The sequence below is a fragment of the Chenopodium quinoa genome, unplaced genomic scaffold (assembly GCF_001683475.1).
Source record: "Chenopodium quinoa cultivar QQ74 unplaced genomic scaffold, ASM168347v1, whole genome shotgun sequence".
NCBI classification, from domain to species: Eukaryota; Viridiplantae; Streptophyta; class Magnoliopsida; order Caryophyllales; family Amaranthaceae; genus Chenopodium; species Chenopodium quinoa.
Genome location: NW_018742770.1, coordinates 4328380 through 4343169, shown reverse-complemented (window position 1 = coordinate 4343169; position 14790 = coordinate 4328380). Strand labels below are relative to the sequence as shown.

The 14790-nt window shown below is 35.6% G+C and overlaps 2 protein-coding genes across 2 annotated transcripts; one reads left to right on the top strand and one right to left on the bottom strand.

Moving 5' to 3' along the window:
• Nucleotides 1-2123: 2123 nt before the first annotated feature.
• LOC110724853 (pentatricopeptide repeat-containing protein At3g29230-like) lies at nt 2124-4637 on the top strand. Its single transcript, XM_021904342.1, has one exon. The coding sequence runs from the start codon at nt 2359-2361 to the stop codon at nt 4195-4197; it is 1839 nt and encodes a 612-aa protein (XP_021760034.1). The 5' UTR covers nt 2124-2358; the 3' UTR covers nt 4198-4637.
• Nucleotides 4638-4935: 298 nt separating this feature from the next.
• On the bottom strand, nt 4936-14502 carry LOC110724852 (histone acetyltransferase HAC1-like). The gene is made up of 16 exons (XM_021904341.1): nt 14188-14502; nt 13436-13538; nt 12861-13122; nt 12581-12775; nt 10301-12000; nt 9215-9514; nt 8839-9117; nt 8564-8692; nt 8113-8313; nt 7839-7981; nt 7246-7543; nt 6807-6946; nt 6547-6625; nt 6034-6369; nt 5572-5798; nt 4936-5484 (listed from the first exon to the last, which is right to left on the bottom strand). Exons 1-16 carry the CDS (start codon nt 14328-14330, stop codon nt 5448-5450), a joined length of 4572 nt encoding a protein of 1523 aa, XP_021760033.1. The 5' UTR covers nt 14331-14502; the 3' UTR covers nt 4936-5447.
• Nucleotides 14503-14790: the final 288 nt, after the last annotated feature.

The following is a 14790-nucleotide window of genomic DNA, read 5'->3' as shown; positions in this document are numbered from 1 at the left end:
AAAAAAAGTCAAAAAAAAAATAAAAAATTGAAGGCATTATCCACGCTTTTTGAGAAATTTTGGAAGTTTCGGGTCACGGTGTCGAAAATCCTTGAGATTTTAGGTAATACATCTCGGGGTCATATAATGACGTTTGGAACCATATATGATCATTATATGTTGTCATAAATGTTCGTGGTAGGCTTGAGTTAATGAAATCGGTGTAATTTGTAAATCGGTAAATTAGCCGTTTAAAGGAAAATTGGTGGTTCCACCTACTTAATTTGACTCTCGGAGGGTATTAGTGACCATGGTAAAACATTTCGGCAATTTTTATTTGCGGGCGAAAAAAAGTTGAAAAATTCAAAAAAAGCCTAATATCCACGCTTTTGGAGAATCTTCTGATATTTCAAGGCCCGGTGTCGAAAAGCCTCGAAAATTTAAGGGATATATCTCGGGGTCATATAATGTCGGTTGGAATCATATATAATCATTATTTTTTGTCATAAATGTTCGTGGTAGGCTTGAGTTGATGAAACCGGTGCAAGTTGTAACCCGGTAAATTGGGTGTTTAAAGGCAAATTGGATAGTTCCACCCAGCCAATTGGACTGCCTGAGGGTATTAAGGACCATGGTAAACACTTCGAAAATTTTTATTTCCAGGCGAAAAAAAGCCGAAAATTTCCAAAATTAAAGGCTAATATCCACGATTTTTGAGAAATTTTTGAGATTTCAAGGCTCGGTGTTGAAAAGCCTTGAAAATTTAAGGGATACATCTAGGTCTCATAAAACGCCGTTTGGAATCATAAATAATCATTATATGTTGTCATAAATGTTCGTGGTAGGCTTGAGTGAATGAAATCGGTGCAAGTTGTATAGCTGTAAATTGGCCGATTTAAGGCAAATTGGATGGTTTCATCCACCCAATTGGACTCCAAGAGGGTATTAGGGACCATGGTAAACAATTCGGCAATTTTTATTTCTGGGCGAAAAAAGTCAAAAAAATTTCAAAATTGAAGGCTTATTATCCACAACTTTTTGAGAAATTTTAGAGGTTTCGGGGCCCGGTGTCTAAAAGTCTTGAAATTCAAGGGATATATGTCGGGGTCATATAATGCCGTTTGGATCCATATATGATCATTATTTGTTGTCATAAATGTTCTGGTAGGCTTGAGTTAATGAAATCGGTGCAAGTTGTAAACCGGTAAATTGGACGTTTAAAGGCAAATTGGATGGTTCCACTCACTCAATTAAACTCTCGGAGGGTATTAGGGACCGTGGTAAACATTTCGTCAATTTTTATTTCCGGGCAAAAAAATTAAAAAAAATTCCAAAAGTGAAGTCTAATATCCACGCTTTTTGAGAAATTTTAGGGGTTTTGGGGCACGGTGTCGAAAAGCCTTTAGATTATAGGGGATACATCTCGGGGTCATATAATGTCGTTTGGAACCATCACTAGTGGAAAAATTGTCATTCGTAACGGTTTATTTGTAACGGGCAATGCTATGCCCGTTACAATAAACATATTCGTAACGGTCAAAATAACAGTCCTTAAACATGAATGAAACAAACTATCAAAACAAGGTAATTATTAGGATATACTTCCTCCGTTCTTTTTTACTTGACCCGCTTTGACTTTTATACTATTCATTACTCTCCTTTGGCCGTCTTTTGTGAATGTTATGTAAGGCAAAATATATTCATATGATATTTTTTTAATTCGTTTCAATAAGTACTATCATAATATACAACTTTTATAATTTTTACTTATGAAGAATTAAAGTTATTGGTCGCTAAAGTTTTGCATTGGCAAGCGTAATAAAAGAAATAAGTAGTAAAAAAGAACATGAGAAGAGGAAGTATGAAGTTTGATAAAAAAAAAAACAAATTTAAACTTGTCGAAGATAATATTGTCAAAAAACTTCTCGAAGATAATACTCTATAGTTTCTTAATTACAAAAGTAATTTCTACCCCAATTTACCATTTCAATAAGGGTAATGCTATATGTAGCCCTAAGGGCTATATATAAGCATTAAATGCATTTTTGAAAATTAAATAAAGTTAGGAATTCAGGACAAAAACACGCGTAAATCAGTGTAATAAGTGTTTATATTTTTATGATTTCTTAACTTTTTACGATTTTCAAGTGTAAATTTAATGCTTATATGCAACCCTTAGAGGTAGGTATAGCATTTTCCTATCAATAAACAGAAATATCGAAAAATTTGTGTAATCCCGTGTCAATTAATAAAAAATCCACCTCAAAAACTCGAAAATCGGGATATACTTTTAAAAAATGAAAAGAGTAGTTAATTAGTTAATTCCAAACTTCAAAATAACGAGCAGTCAATCATCTTCTACATTCTACACATTATGATATGGCTAAACTCCAACCACACACCAATTTCAGACCACCAATGACAACTCCCATTAGAGCTCCAACTTGGTTCTCCACTAGAAGGCAACTCGAACTCAAAGTTTCTGAACTTCACAAATGTTCAAATTTATCACATTTGAAACAACTTCATGCTCAAATTTTCAAAGCTAATCTTCATAATGACCCTTTTATAGCACCTAAATTAATCTCTGCTTTCTCTCTCTGCCATCAATTAGGGTTAGCCATTAATGTATTCAATCAAGTTCAATTTCCCAATGTTCATTTGTATAATTCTCTTATTAGAGCTCAAACCCAGAATTCTCAATCTTCTCAAGCTTTCATTACTTTTCTTGATATGCTTAATAATGGCGTTTTCCCTGATAATTTTACATACCCTTTTCTTCTTAAGGCTTGTAGTGGACCCTGTTCATTGCAATTTGTTCAAATGGTTCATACCCAGATGATAAAGTTAGGTTTTTTTGGTGATATTTTTGTACCCAATTCGTTGATTGATAGTTACTGTAAGTGTGGGGTGATTGGTGTTAGTTCTGCTAGGAAGTTGTTTGTGTTCATGGAGGATAGAGATATTGTTTCTTGGAATTCATTGATTAGGGGGTTGGTTAAAGGGGGTAATTTGAAAGATGCTCGCCAACTGTTTGATGAAATGCCTGAGAAAGATGCTGTGAGCTGGAATATAATGTTAGATGGGTATGTTAAAGCAAAAGACATGGATGCTGCGTTTCAATTGTTTGAGAAGATGCCTGAGAGAAATGTTGTATCTTGGTCTACCATGGTTTCGGGTTATACGAAAGCAGGGGATTTGGATATGGCTAGGTTACTCTTTGATAAGATGCCTGTTAAGAATTTGGTGTCATGGACAATAATAATTTCTGGGTATGCTGGAAATGGATTCACAAAGGAGGCTATATCTTTGTATAATGAAATGGAAAGTTTAGGATTGAAATTTGATGATGGGACCATTATTAGTATCCTAGCTGCTTGCGCCGAGTCTGGTTTGCTCACACTTGGGAAGAGAGTTCGTTCCTCAATTGTGGCAACTGGTTTTAGATGTAGTGTCGCAGTGAATAATGCATTGATTGATATGTATGTCAAGTGCGGATGTGCAGAAAAAGCATTAGTTGTATTCCAGGGGATGTCTGAAAGAGATTTAGTTTCCTGGAACACCATTATCCAAGGTTTAGCTATGCATGGAGATGGAGTGACAGCACTCAAGCTTTTCTCAAGGATGAAAAAAAGTGGTTTTCGACCTGATAAATTCACTTTCATTGGTATCTTATGTGCTTGCACTCACATGGGTTATGTTGACAAGGGTCTTGATTATTTTTATTCTATGGAAAGGGATTATGACATTGTCCCCCAAATAGAGCATTATGGCTGCTTGGTTGATCTATTAGGTCGGGGTGGGCGTCTAAAGGAAGCTTTGGAGGTTGTGCAGAATATGCCAATGGAACCAAATGCTGTCATTTGGGGTACGCTCTTAGGAGCATGCCGGTTGCATTACCCTGTGGAAATTGCACAGGAGGTTTTGAAGCATTTGGTCAAAGTTGATCCAACAGAAGCCGGAAATTTCTCAATGTTATCTAATATATATGCTGCTGCGGGGGATTGGGGTAACGTTGCAAATGTTAGACGAACTATGAAGAATATAGGAGTGCAAAAACCCTCTGGGGCTAGTACTCTTGACCTGGATGGTGAGGTTCATGAATTTACTGTATTTGACAATTCTCACCCAAATTCAGAAGGTATATATCAGATGATCCATTTATTACGCCCACAACTTAAGGAATCTGGCTGTGCCCCGAGGCCAACATATGGTTAAATAACCATCAAGCCACTGGCCTTCGTAGTTGTTTGTACTGTGGCGGTAGACTGGTAGGGTACCATACATGAGGTCGAAGTTGCTTAACTGTGGAGCAGATGATGTACAGTCGTTTTCTCTCTCCACCGCGGCGCCCTCTGTATCTACAGAACAATACTTTGCCAGAAAGAGTAATAAAATAAGACTGATTACAGATTTCAGGGAAGTATGCTGTGCATGGCATCACACTAGCCGCTAGCGTTCCAAATACTCCGTCATTGAATATTGTTTAGAGTAACTTTATTGACATCAATGAGACCAAGGCTTACCATAAAGAACCTATTTTTACCATATCTCAACACTAAGATTGTCGAGATTAGAATAGAATTTCTTATTCCTGTTAGGCTGTCAACACTAAATGTTTATTTTTGACATTATTTACGAATCAATAAAAATTACAAAAATTAGATATTTGAAAAATACACATTAGCAAATTAACATGAATTTATAGTTAGGATTAAGGTAAAGTAGGACACCATATTAGACCAAATAATTCATCTTATTCCAGAATATACATATCTCAAGTCATCTAAAGATTACACCAAGGATCGATTGAGTAGGACTAGGTAAAGATTTAAGAGTAAGTCAGTAGATGTGAGGTTCTTATCAAAATTAACCATATTATTTAAAAAATATTTATAAAATAGAAATAACCCCCCATACATTTTAGTGCACAAAAATGCTGGAGCCTCACAAGAATAATACAAGTAGCAATCATATGAAATTTACTCAGAAAACCATGATACATAAGACATAACACGGCAAATACCCTTAATGTGAATCTTACAATTGTAGTTACCAAAATGCTAATATTCTCTTAACCAAAAAGAATTTCTAAGCTAATACAAAATCACTTCAAAAATTTAAGCTTGGGATTTTATTATAGCAACACAAAAGGGACTTGCTACACCGAGCATGGGGATAACACTAAAATCATAAATATTTTTTTTTTTCTTTATCCTATACAAAGCTTCCCATCCTAGGAACAGAAATAATTTTTGCCCCGGAATTCTCATTATTTCTGAATGACTATCTAAGTTTGATTCTGAAAAAAAAAAGTTTGATTCTGAAAGACTCCTGCTGCTATCTACCTGTACAATTGCCTCTCACTGAAAGAATCTACAACCAGTTTTCTGCTCTGACGACAAATCTAAAAAAGGTGCTGTACATGAGAAATTATAATCAGCTTATAACACTGACTGGGAGACACGTTATGATTCAAGCATTTTTTCATGATTCTTCAAATCCCTGAAACAGCAGTCAAAATATTGTTTTACTTCAGACCTGCTAGTTCAAGAGAAATTTATAACAAATAACAACTGAAGTGAAACATACATGCATCTAGGGATGTTGCAACTCGGATCTTTACACCTTCGAGAATGCATCAACAGAATAAACCACGTCTTCTTACAATGCCGACACCCACCAGCTATTCGAATATTACATGCATGTGCATGGGAAAAGAGTCTCCTAAGAATCGAACAATTTGGATAAGAACAGGGAAGATTCACTGTAGTATGACACTGAGATGCATGCAGTAGAACATCAAGCAGCTGTTTGACCTGCATTGCCAGTTTGCAATGTCAGCATATAGTAGGAAAGGAATGAAATGTACAAAAACTTGTTCCCAAGAGATTCATTACCAAATTCAGGTCCTATTGAAGATTGATCTATAACATGTATATTCAACAAGTACAACTTTACAGCACAACTTAAAACAAATTAAACCAACAGGCTGCCCATCTACTGGAAATATAGAACAAAAAATAATACGAGTGAGCACTTCTAAGTTCTTACCAAACAAATAATCAATGTATGATTGTGACAATTAGCACCATGTCTATCATAGCATGAGCTACAAACATTAAATTCTGGGCATGTCTCACACACCCATCTTTGATCAGCACCTGTCTCCTTGAGGCATAAATTGCAGGAAATCCCAGCAACAGACCCATTCGGATAGTGGAGATAATACAGAATCATCATAGAGGAGTGCTTTGCACGACGAAGTGAGTCAAACTGATAGTGATTTCCTTGACAGAAACTCAAAAGAGCATGTCTGTTTTCTAGAAAACAGTTGTCCATTATGGCATCATTGTCTTCTGTATCAGTTGGTACATCATTCACCACTTCCTGAAAAAACAAAAGCCATAACATTTACATAGTTACCTAAAGATTTAATTTTCACTTCAAATGTACTGTTTCTAGTAAAACTCAATGCATAATTCAATTTTTTCTTTAAAATTGGTTTAGATTGTTGAAAAGAGAGTATTATAGGCCTATGAGGTAGGAGATGAACTAAAATGATACCTGAGAGAGAGCATGTCTCTGACCACCACTAGATATGTGTGTGTCTCCTGGTCCAACTAATTCAGTCACATCATGGCATCTGCTAATCAAAAATTATGATATGTAAAACGCACCACAGTTCTTAAGTCTAACAGAAAATAGGTAGCCGATTTTCTAACTCAATTAGCAAGTCAAGAAAGAGAGGGATGTCCATGTCATAATCTCAGCATGAAAATTCTATCTATATATTGCATATTTCATCCAAACTTAACGATAATTACCTTGCACATAGCTGATAATTTTTGCACTGATTACAAAACCACCTTTGCCCTGATAATATGATTTCATGGCAGTTTGTACAGACGGATTGCAAGTTCACAATAATGAAGTCTTCCTTTGCTGATGATATAATATGTCCAAGCTGCGAGAAAATAGCAAACAAAATTCATTAAAGGACAGTAGAAGAAGATGATGAACAACAGTAAAAATTCATTTATTACGAAGAACATCAATTCAGTCTCTCAACACATCCTCACCCACGTAATTTCTGAAAGTTACACATGACATATTGTCATCCGGGAAAGAAAAGGAAGAACACAGGAAGAGATACCAATCTTATATGGTTACTGTCCTCACAAAATGACATAAATTTCACCCCTTCACCGCTAATTCAGAAAGCTACATTCACATAAAATTACAAATTTGAGAGAGCAAACTTACTGCTTGCATCAACAAGACGTCTTTCACATCATTAGCCGAAGGGTTACTATGTCCAAAAGCTTTCACGCTCCTCCACTTCTTTTTGAGCTGCTTTTCAGGGTCTCCTCCACTTTCTAAATCAATCTTCTTAATCATACTCTCAACAACACTAGACCAATAATCACCATCAAAGTAAGGCAACCTGGCTGCTGTAACTTTGGTCTTCCTTTCCCCAGTAGGCACAAAGAACTTCTCATATAAATTTGAAAAATTCACTACAATCTTTTCTTCTGTTGCTTTCTTTAGCATTGACTGATACCTGATTTGGTACAAAAATCAATTCAATAAGTACCTATAACCATGATCAAAGTTATTGAAAAAAAGAAGAAATACAATAAAACAATAGTTAAATCAACCCAAAAATCAGCACAAGAATTGTATGAACATGAGGATATAATGAAATTGAATGAAAATAAATAATCATGAATTTTGTAAGTAGAGGGGGGAAAAAAATATACGTAGTAGAATTGCTAGAATGAGAAATGAGAAAATGAGAAAGCTAATAATATCATAACACATGTCATTGTCAAAAAATATATATATTAAAGGTATACCATAGCCGCAGCTTGTCAGGTTTGGGGGTTTTTTGCGTCTCTGGATGACAGTATAGAATGTAGTCTTCTCCCTTCACAGGTGGACAAGCCCATATATAGCAGGTGGCAAAGCCTCGTTTCTTGCAATAATCAAGGTATCCAATCTAAGAAAAAGAATAGACAATGCCAGACAATTATGAAATTATCTCCAGTTATTATTCTCTTTAGATTATAAAAAAGACAACAAGATTAGAAAGGAAAAAAAAATAAAAAAAAATCAGTCGTAGAAATATACCAAAATTTCATGATAAACAAAAGTTCGAAGAGCTTCTCCTTTCAGAGTTTTTGTCTCAGGCCTAAAATACTTGACAGAATCAAGATATGATATATAGACGCATCTTTGATTTGGTAGGCTGCAGGCTGATCCAAACTCTTGGACATACATGGCAAAAAGGCACACATCTACACCTTCAATCCTTTGAAATAAAAGAATAACCTGGGATGGAAATATTATAAAAATCACACATGATTCAATGAATAAACTCTCCTAGTAGAGAACTGGAAAGAGCCACTTCATACTTAAAACTCATTAAAAGCTCAGAGTCATGACTGCACATGCATAACATAAACCTTTCAAACTCTAATTGTTACCAGAGCTAACAATAATTTCCAAAAGTAGTATCCACCAGAAGAAAGTTCACTCGTCACTCCTATACAACAGATAATTCAGATGCAATTAAGCTTACTTTTGATCTGTAAGGAAACTCTGCAGGGTAACCATTTTCAGGAAATATGTCCAAAAATTGTTGCTTCACTTTCAGTCTTTTGTCAACAGATGATACCACCCTTACAGCAAGATCAGCAGGACATGGCACCTATCATATAAATTACAGAAGTTGACAGTTAATTTTAAATATACATATATATATGTGTAAGTGGAACACATGAACAAAAGACAGAACCCACCACATAGACAACCAGCAAACTAAAATTGTCAGATAAACGAAGCCTAACATCTTACCTCTTCAGGATTCTTTCCTGCAGCTTTTGCCCTGTTTTCTCTCTCTTGCTTAAGACGTCCAAAGAGTCGTTGCTCAAGATGATCACTAAGCAAAGTTTGAGGAAGGTGATGTGCATCCAAAGAAGAAGAACGTGGCAAAGGCATTAGCCCCTCAAATTCTAGGTCTTCTAAGTAGCACTTTGGACAAAGATACTCTGAATCACCTCCTAAGTCTTTTTTATCATTAAAGAGGGCACATATCTGGTGTTGCCATCCTTCACATCTATCACATTGAACCCACTACAAGATCAAAGCCATATGCATGAGCTGTAATAATAAAATACAAAAAAAAAACAAGAACAAAAAATAGTTAACACAATAAAGCAGTATATCTCACCGATTCTACAGTCACCAAATCATTCTTTTGGGTCTTGAGATTGGACTTAGATATAGACAACCCATATAATGTGAAAGTACCACGGTGACACTTGTTATAGCATGTGGTGCAAAAGCATAATTGATCAGAGGTTTTATCGATTGTGGCGTAATATGTTGCATGGTTCTTTATACGTGCCCCGCAGAATAAACAATACAGCGGCATTGGTGAAAATGCAAGCTGAGGCAAAGCACATAGCTGGCAGAAGTTTTCACTGAGTGAACAGCTTGCTCCATTTTCAGCCATTTTTCCAGCTATGCCCTACAAAATAAGTGCATCATCAGCTGGCAAAGTCATAATTGAATGGTCAAGAGAAGAAAAAACCTTGAAGAGGTAATAACAATATAAAGAGAAAGGAGGAAAGTTAAATAATATTAAATTTTATGGAAATGGGATTCCTATTGTACATTTAACTCCAATACTCATCTAGTCAAGCACCCCATTGGATAAAGAAAAAAGGAGTTACCAGAATTGTACGGAAAAAACCATACACTGCAACATGATTATTAATGTCCATGAAATTAAATACTTTATTATGATGGGAAACGGATCAAAATAGAATTTATAGCACTCCAATCATCAGTCATACATATGAGCATCTTTATCCTACATGAGAGTTTCAAGATAAATTACATAATCAATAGAAACAGTCTAGAACATCATAGAATTTTAAATTGGTTCCACTATGGGATGGCCAAAACCTTTGTTTAAACAACATGAACCAAAAACTTTTCAATCCAAGTTGTAATAGCTGAGCCTGGAGAAGCATTTCAAACAAATTAGTCCAAATATTAAGGACTATAATTGCAGATTATTGTGCTACACCTAATAATACATCGAAAACAAAGGACTTGGATATCAAAAATATAAAATATAAATACCATCAATTAGACAACAGCACAACACCAGCAAAACCTCTTGAAGGTACAAAAAAATTCCCCCTCCGAGAATTTTTTTTTTTTTCAAAAAGGTTTTCACTGAGAGACAGCCTGGATTACAGCTATAATGCCTACTTTGGATATATATCTAATGAAAAAGGGGAATTACCTGATCATCTCTCTGCTTGAGACTAGACAAATGTCGTTTGATTTCCTCAGGCGTGAAAAAGTCAATTAAACTGATGCCATCCACCTTTTGTTTTTCTGACTTCATCCGAGTCCTAGGACCAGCTATCTGATGAATTTCTTTTGAATCACTCCGTGGGATAAACTCTACCTTCTGAGCAATAGGCTTGTCTTCAAACAGGTTTGGAACATAATCAGATGGCAAATCACAACCAGGGTCAGAAACTGTATCTTTGAGTTCATCGACTACAGGTTCGATCTCCTTCTGATAGGAATAAGCAGATGGATCGTCGGCAAAATTGGTAGCATTATCAGATTTACTTCCACAAGTATCATACAAGGCAGTGGCACCATTGCCTTGTTGACTAATTCTTGCAGCATCATCAATATGACAAGAGGCTCTTTCAGCCTTCTGCGAACAATTAGAAGACGGGTCTTCAGAAGGAATGATAGCATCCACAGACTTAAATCCCTTCATCCGAGTCCTAGAACCAGCTGTCTGATGAATATCTTCTGAATCACTCCGTGGTATAAACTCTACCCTTTGAGCAATAGACTTGTCTTCAAACAGGTATGGAACATAATCAGATGGCAAATCACAACCAGGGTCAGGAACTGTATCTTTGAGTTCATTGACTACAGGTTCAATCTCCTTCTGACAGGAATCAGCAGATGGATGATCGGCAAAATTGGTAGCATCACCAGAGTTACTTCCACGAGTATCATACAAGGAAATGGTGACATTACCTTGTAGACTTATTCTTGCAGCATCATCAATATGACAAGAGACTCTTTCAACCTTCTGCGAACAATCAAAAGACGGGCCTTCAGAAGGAATGATAGCATCCCCATATTTGAATCCCAGAGCATCGTCCAGATGACTGTTGTCAGATTCACTAATTCTTAAAACATCATCAGTATGACTAGTGGTAATATAAGCATTTTCCCCTGGGTTAACAGGAGTAGCCATTACTGGGGATTTAGACAGTTGCTCAAAGTTCAAAGGTCCTGAAGGACTGAATGGCTCCTCACTTAATGCAGAAACATCACATGGTGAATCACGTCTAGGAGACGAATCCAACTTCCTTAATTTTGCAGAGTATATAAAGTCTTCAGAAGTGTTAGCACGGACTCTCTTGCCAGAATCATTACCATGTGTCAGCCTAACAAAGCCATTTCCTTGATTTCTTAATCCAGATTGTATAAAACCCCTTGCAGCAGATCCACAAGTATCACAGTCAGCAGAGCCACAACTGTCGTAATGTGTAAGCAACCCCCTATATGTCTCACATTCACAGCCATCTTTGCACTTCAGTGAATGTATGTATTCCAAAAAGGGAACTTTATGCCCATCTTTTTTGTAATTAATATAACTGTATAGGATGTTGAGATTCTCCGTCTGCTTAGAAAGCTGCTGTGTATCTCTAGGGGTTGATGTGGCGCGCGGAGAGGTATACAAATTTCTATTTTGCACTGGTAAGCTTCCAACAGTTTTAATCTCCGTAAAGTGTCCATCACAATGTAGGAGCGGTTGATTAAACTGCAGGGGTCCCAGAACTGGCTGTCGCATATGCAAACCATCAGAGACAGTGGACACTTCAAATTTCAAGTTCTCCCTCACCGTAGCAGGTGAATACAAAGAAGGATCATTCTGGTCACTAAAGATGTTGAAATTCGTTTCACCTTATGAACCAAAGAGACAAGTCAGACAAAGAAAAACCGATTTCATTCATTACATACAAAGGAACAGAGTTCTTCCCATAGTTTCTATGCTCATTATCTTATTCTTGATGAAGCACGTGAGCAAGATCAAATCACAACTTGGAAAAGAGTAAAGCTAATTAAAATCCTATGACAAGAATTGTCCAGAAAAAACACTCAGCACGGTGGTAAGAATGAAGATACCACCGTGCTGAAAGATTTCAAAATCACCTCAAACAATACCATATCAATGCAGCCAAAAAATGAAGATGTTTAGTTCAGTCTATCAATATATCTAGCTAAAGAACACTGATGCTATATTACTACAACTCATCACTTTCTTTGTAGTATAACAAAGTGAATACTTCAGCAAGAGAGAGCGAGAACAATTCAGAAAGTAGTTGTGGGTAGTGAAGACAACAACCAATATGAAAAGCCCCGTTATAAAAGATTGCAAGCGACAGAGAGGATGATTTACAGCTACTGAGGTAGATACGTTAAAAAATAAATAAATAATAAATTAAAAAGAGGGGGAAAAAAAAGAAAAGAAAAGAAAGCACACCTTTGGCAGAGTTCTGGTATTGATTGCAATGACTCTCAAAGGATGCCTCAGAATCATACTGCAACCCACTTCCAGTATAGGTAATTTCACTATCACCAGAATCAGCATTAAAAAAACCCATCCCAGAAGAATAATTATTAGGTAGCACCAGCTCAGGTTGCCACACATTGGCATCCAATATACATTTTTGTGATCCTGCAAAAAACACATGCCCAACACTAAGACATAAAAGAAATAATATTATTATTTTTTTAATCTATACAACAACTAGATTCATTACCATATATCCTACTCCAGGGTACATCAGCTAAAAGCTCTGGTGCATGATCCGACTTAAAGCAAGCATCATCACTAACATATTTATCATGGTGTGGCTTATCAATGTTTTTGCAAAAAATATTTTTCGTTGCAAGGGTTGAAGCAGAAACATTTTTTGGTAGTGATGTAGTGGTATGCATTGCTTCATGCTGACCGGACTCCCAACTCCGTTTAATTACCTTCATAAGGCGATCAAGAAAATTCTGTTGATCCAGGTAGTCATTCTGAAACAAATAAATGTTACTCTTAATAAACTACAATGGAAGGGGAAAAATCAATACATTTTCACTAAAAGACAGACATTCAGATTTAATCCACTAAAACCAATTTCCAAATGCAGTAAATTTTTAAGATCAATACGTAAGAACACTTTTGGGCAAGAAAAATAAAGCACAAGCTATCCTCAGTTCACAATGCAAAGATGATTAAATTTCATGAAAAAAAGTAGTGCAAATACTACAATACTAGTCAATCAACACAGTAAACTATTAAAAGTTCAAGAAAATAAAAGAAAAAAGAAAGATAAAGACAGTAGACCTCGGAAAGAGCATCCATGAAGATTTGATTTTCCAGACTGGCAGCAACAAAAGGGATTTGTAACGCATACTGCTGAAATGCATATTGGGCAAGAAACACCTGGCTTTAAAAATGGAAAACAAAAAAAAAAATCAATAGAAGAAATATTTCACAGCCCTGTTTAAAAGGAAAGGTAAAGCTCTCAAAGATGATTAAGTTATTCCAAATACACCATATATACTACTTGTAGTACTATGTATGAGATAATTCAAGTTTTACGATCAATTACCTCAGTGCTAAAAACTACTTGCATGACCCATTTGGTAGCCATTTGTAAAAAGCGGTAATGGGAATAGGATTGCGTGTAATTAGGCCAGCAAGATTTATCCTAATCTCCATAGTAATGTAATCACATATCCAAACTTGTGTTTTACTTCATAAATGTCCAATAACATCCTTAAATGGTAATGGAAATTTGTGAAGAACAAAATAATATGTAAATTTCCCGCCTAAATCCCAGAAACATGCCATCTAACACCTTAACATAAAAACAGCACCTTTACAAAAAATTAATTAATAGTGTAATTCAATCACTTTCATTAATTCAGAATATTAAAAAAAGACCCAGTTGATCTCCAATATGCTTATATATAATCATATCATAACTATGATCATAAATGAAATTCAACAATAATAATAATAATACCTAAATTGGAGTTAAAATTATAGCAAAAAATTGGAATGGAAAAAGAAAAAAGGGAAACATCACCAACATTCTGTTTCTAACGAGTTCACGATACGAATCAATATTTGGATTGTTGCGCCAATTGAATTGGGGATCCGATTCGGGGCGACAAAACCCTAATTTTCCGTCTTCCGACAAATTGAAAGCGGGAGAATAGTGAATACTCGCCATGATCACATAACGCGAAGCACAGCGACAAATCAAATTGGTATAAAAATTTCAATTCATGAAAGAATTAAGAAAAGGCGATGAGAAATTAAAATCAAGAAAAAAAAATTGAAACCCAAGTTTTGAGGAATTGGGGGAAATTCTAGGGCAAAAAGATATTGTACTCCGTATCAAATAAGACCGCCAAATCTAAAGTGTGTACAAGTACTTGTATACTTATAGTACAAGTGTACTCGTATTGACCTAACAAGAAGTTGATTTTTTATACGGTGTATACAGTATTTCCTTCGGGTTTAAATAATTGATCCAAGTCTTTTGAACACGGTGTTAAGCCAAAATAATTTCAGTTAAGTAAAAATAAGTACAGTTCAGTGAAATTAAGTTCAGTTTAGTAGAAATAATTTCAGTTCAGAAAAAATAAGTTCAGTAAAATTCAGTTTTCTTACAGATGAATTATAATAGA

Bases quoted from the DNA above. Each gene is read 5' to 3' on its own strand.
- LOC110724852 (XM_021904341.1), bottom strand. From the start codon at position 14,330: ATGGCGAGTATTCACTATTCTCCCGCTTTCAATTTGTCGGAAGACGGA. The intron at 13,123-13,435 runs GTCTACTGTCTT...TATTTGTTTCAG, and splicing joins TCATGGATGCTCTTTCCGAG to AATGACTACCTGGATCAACA. The intron at 9,118-9,214 runs GTGAGATATACT...TTGATCTTGTAG, and splicing joins ATTTGGTGACTGTAGAATCG to TGGGTTCAATGTGATAGATG.
- LOC110724853 (XM_021904342.1), top strand. From the start codon at position 2,359: ATGGCTAAACTCCAACCACACACCAATTTCAGACCACCAATGACAACT.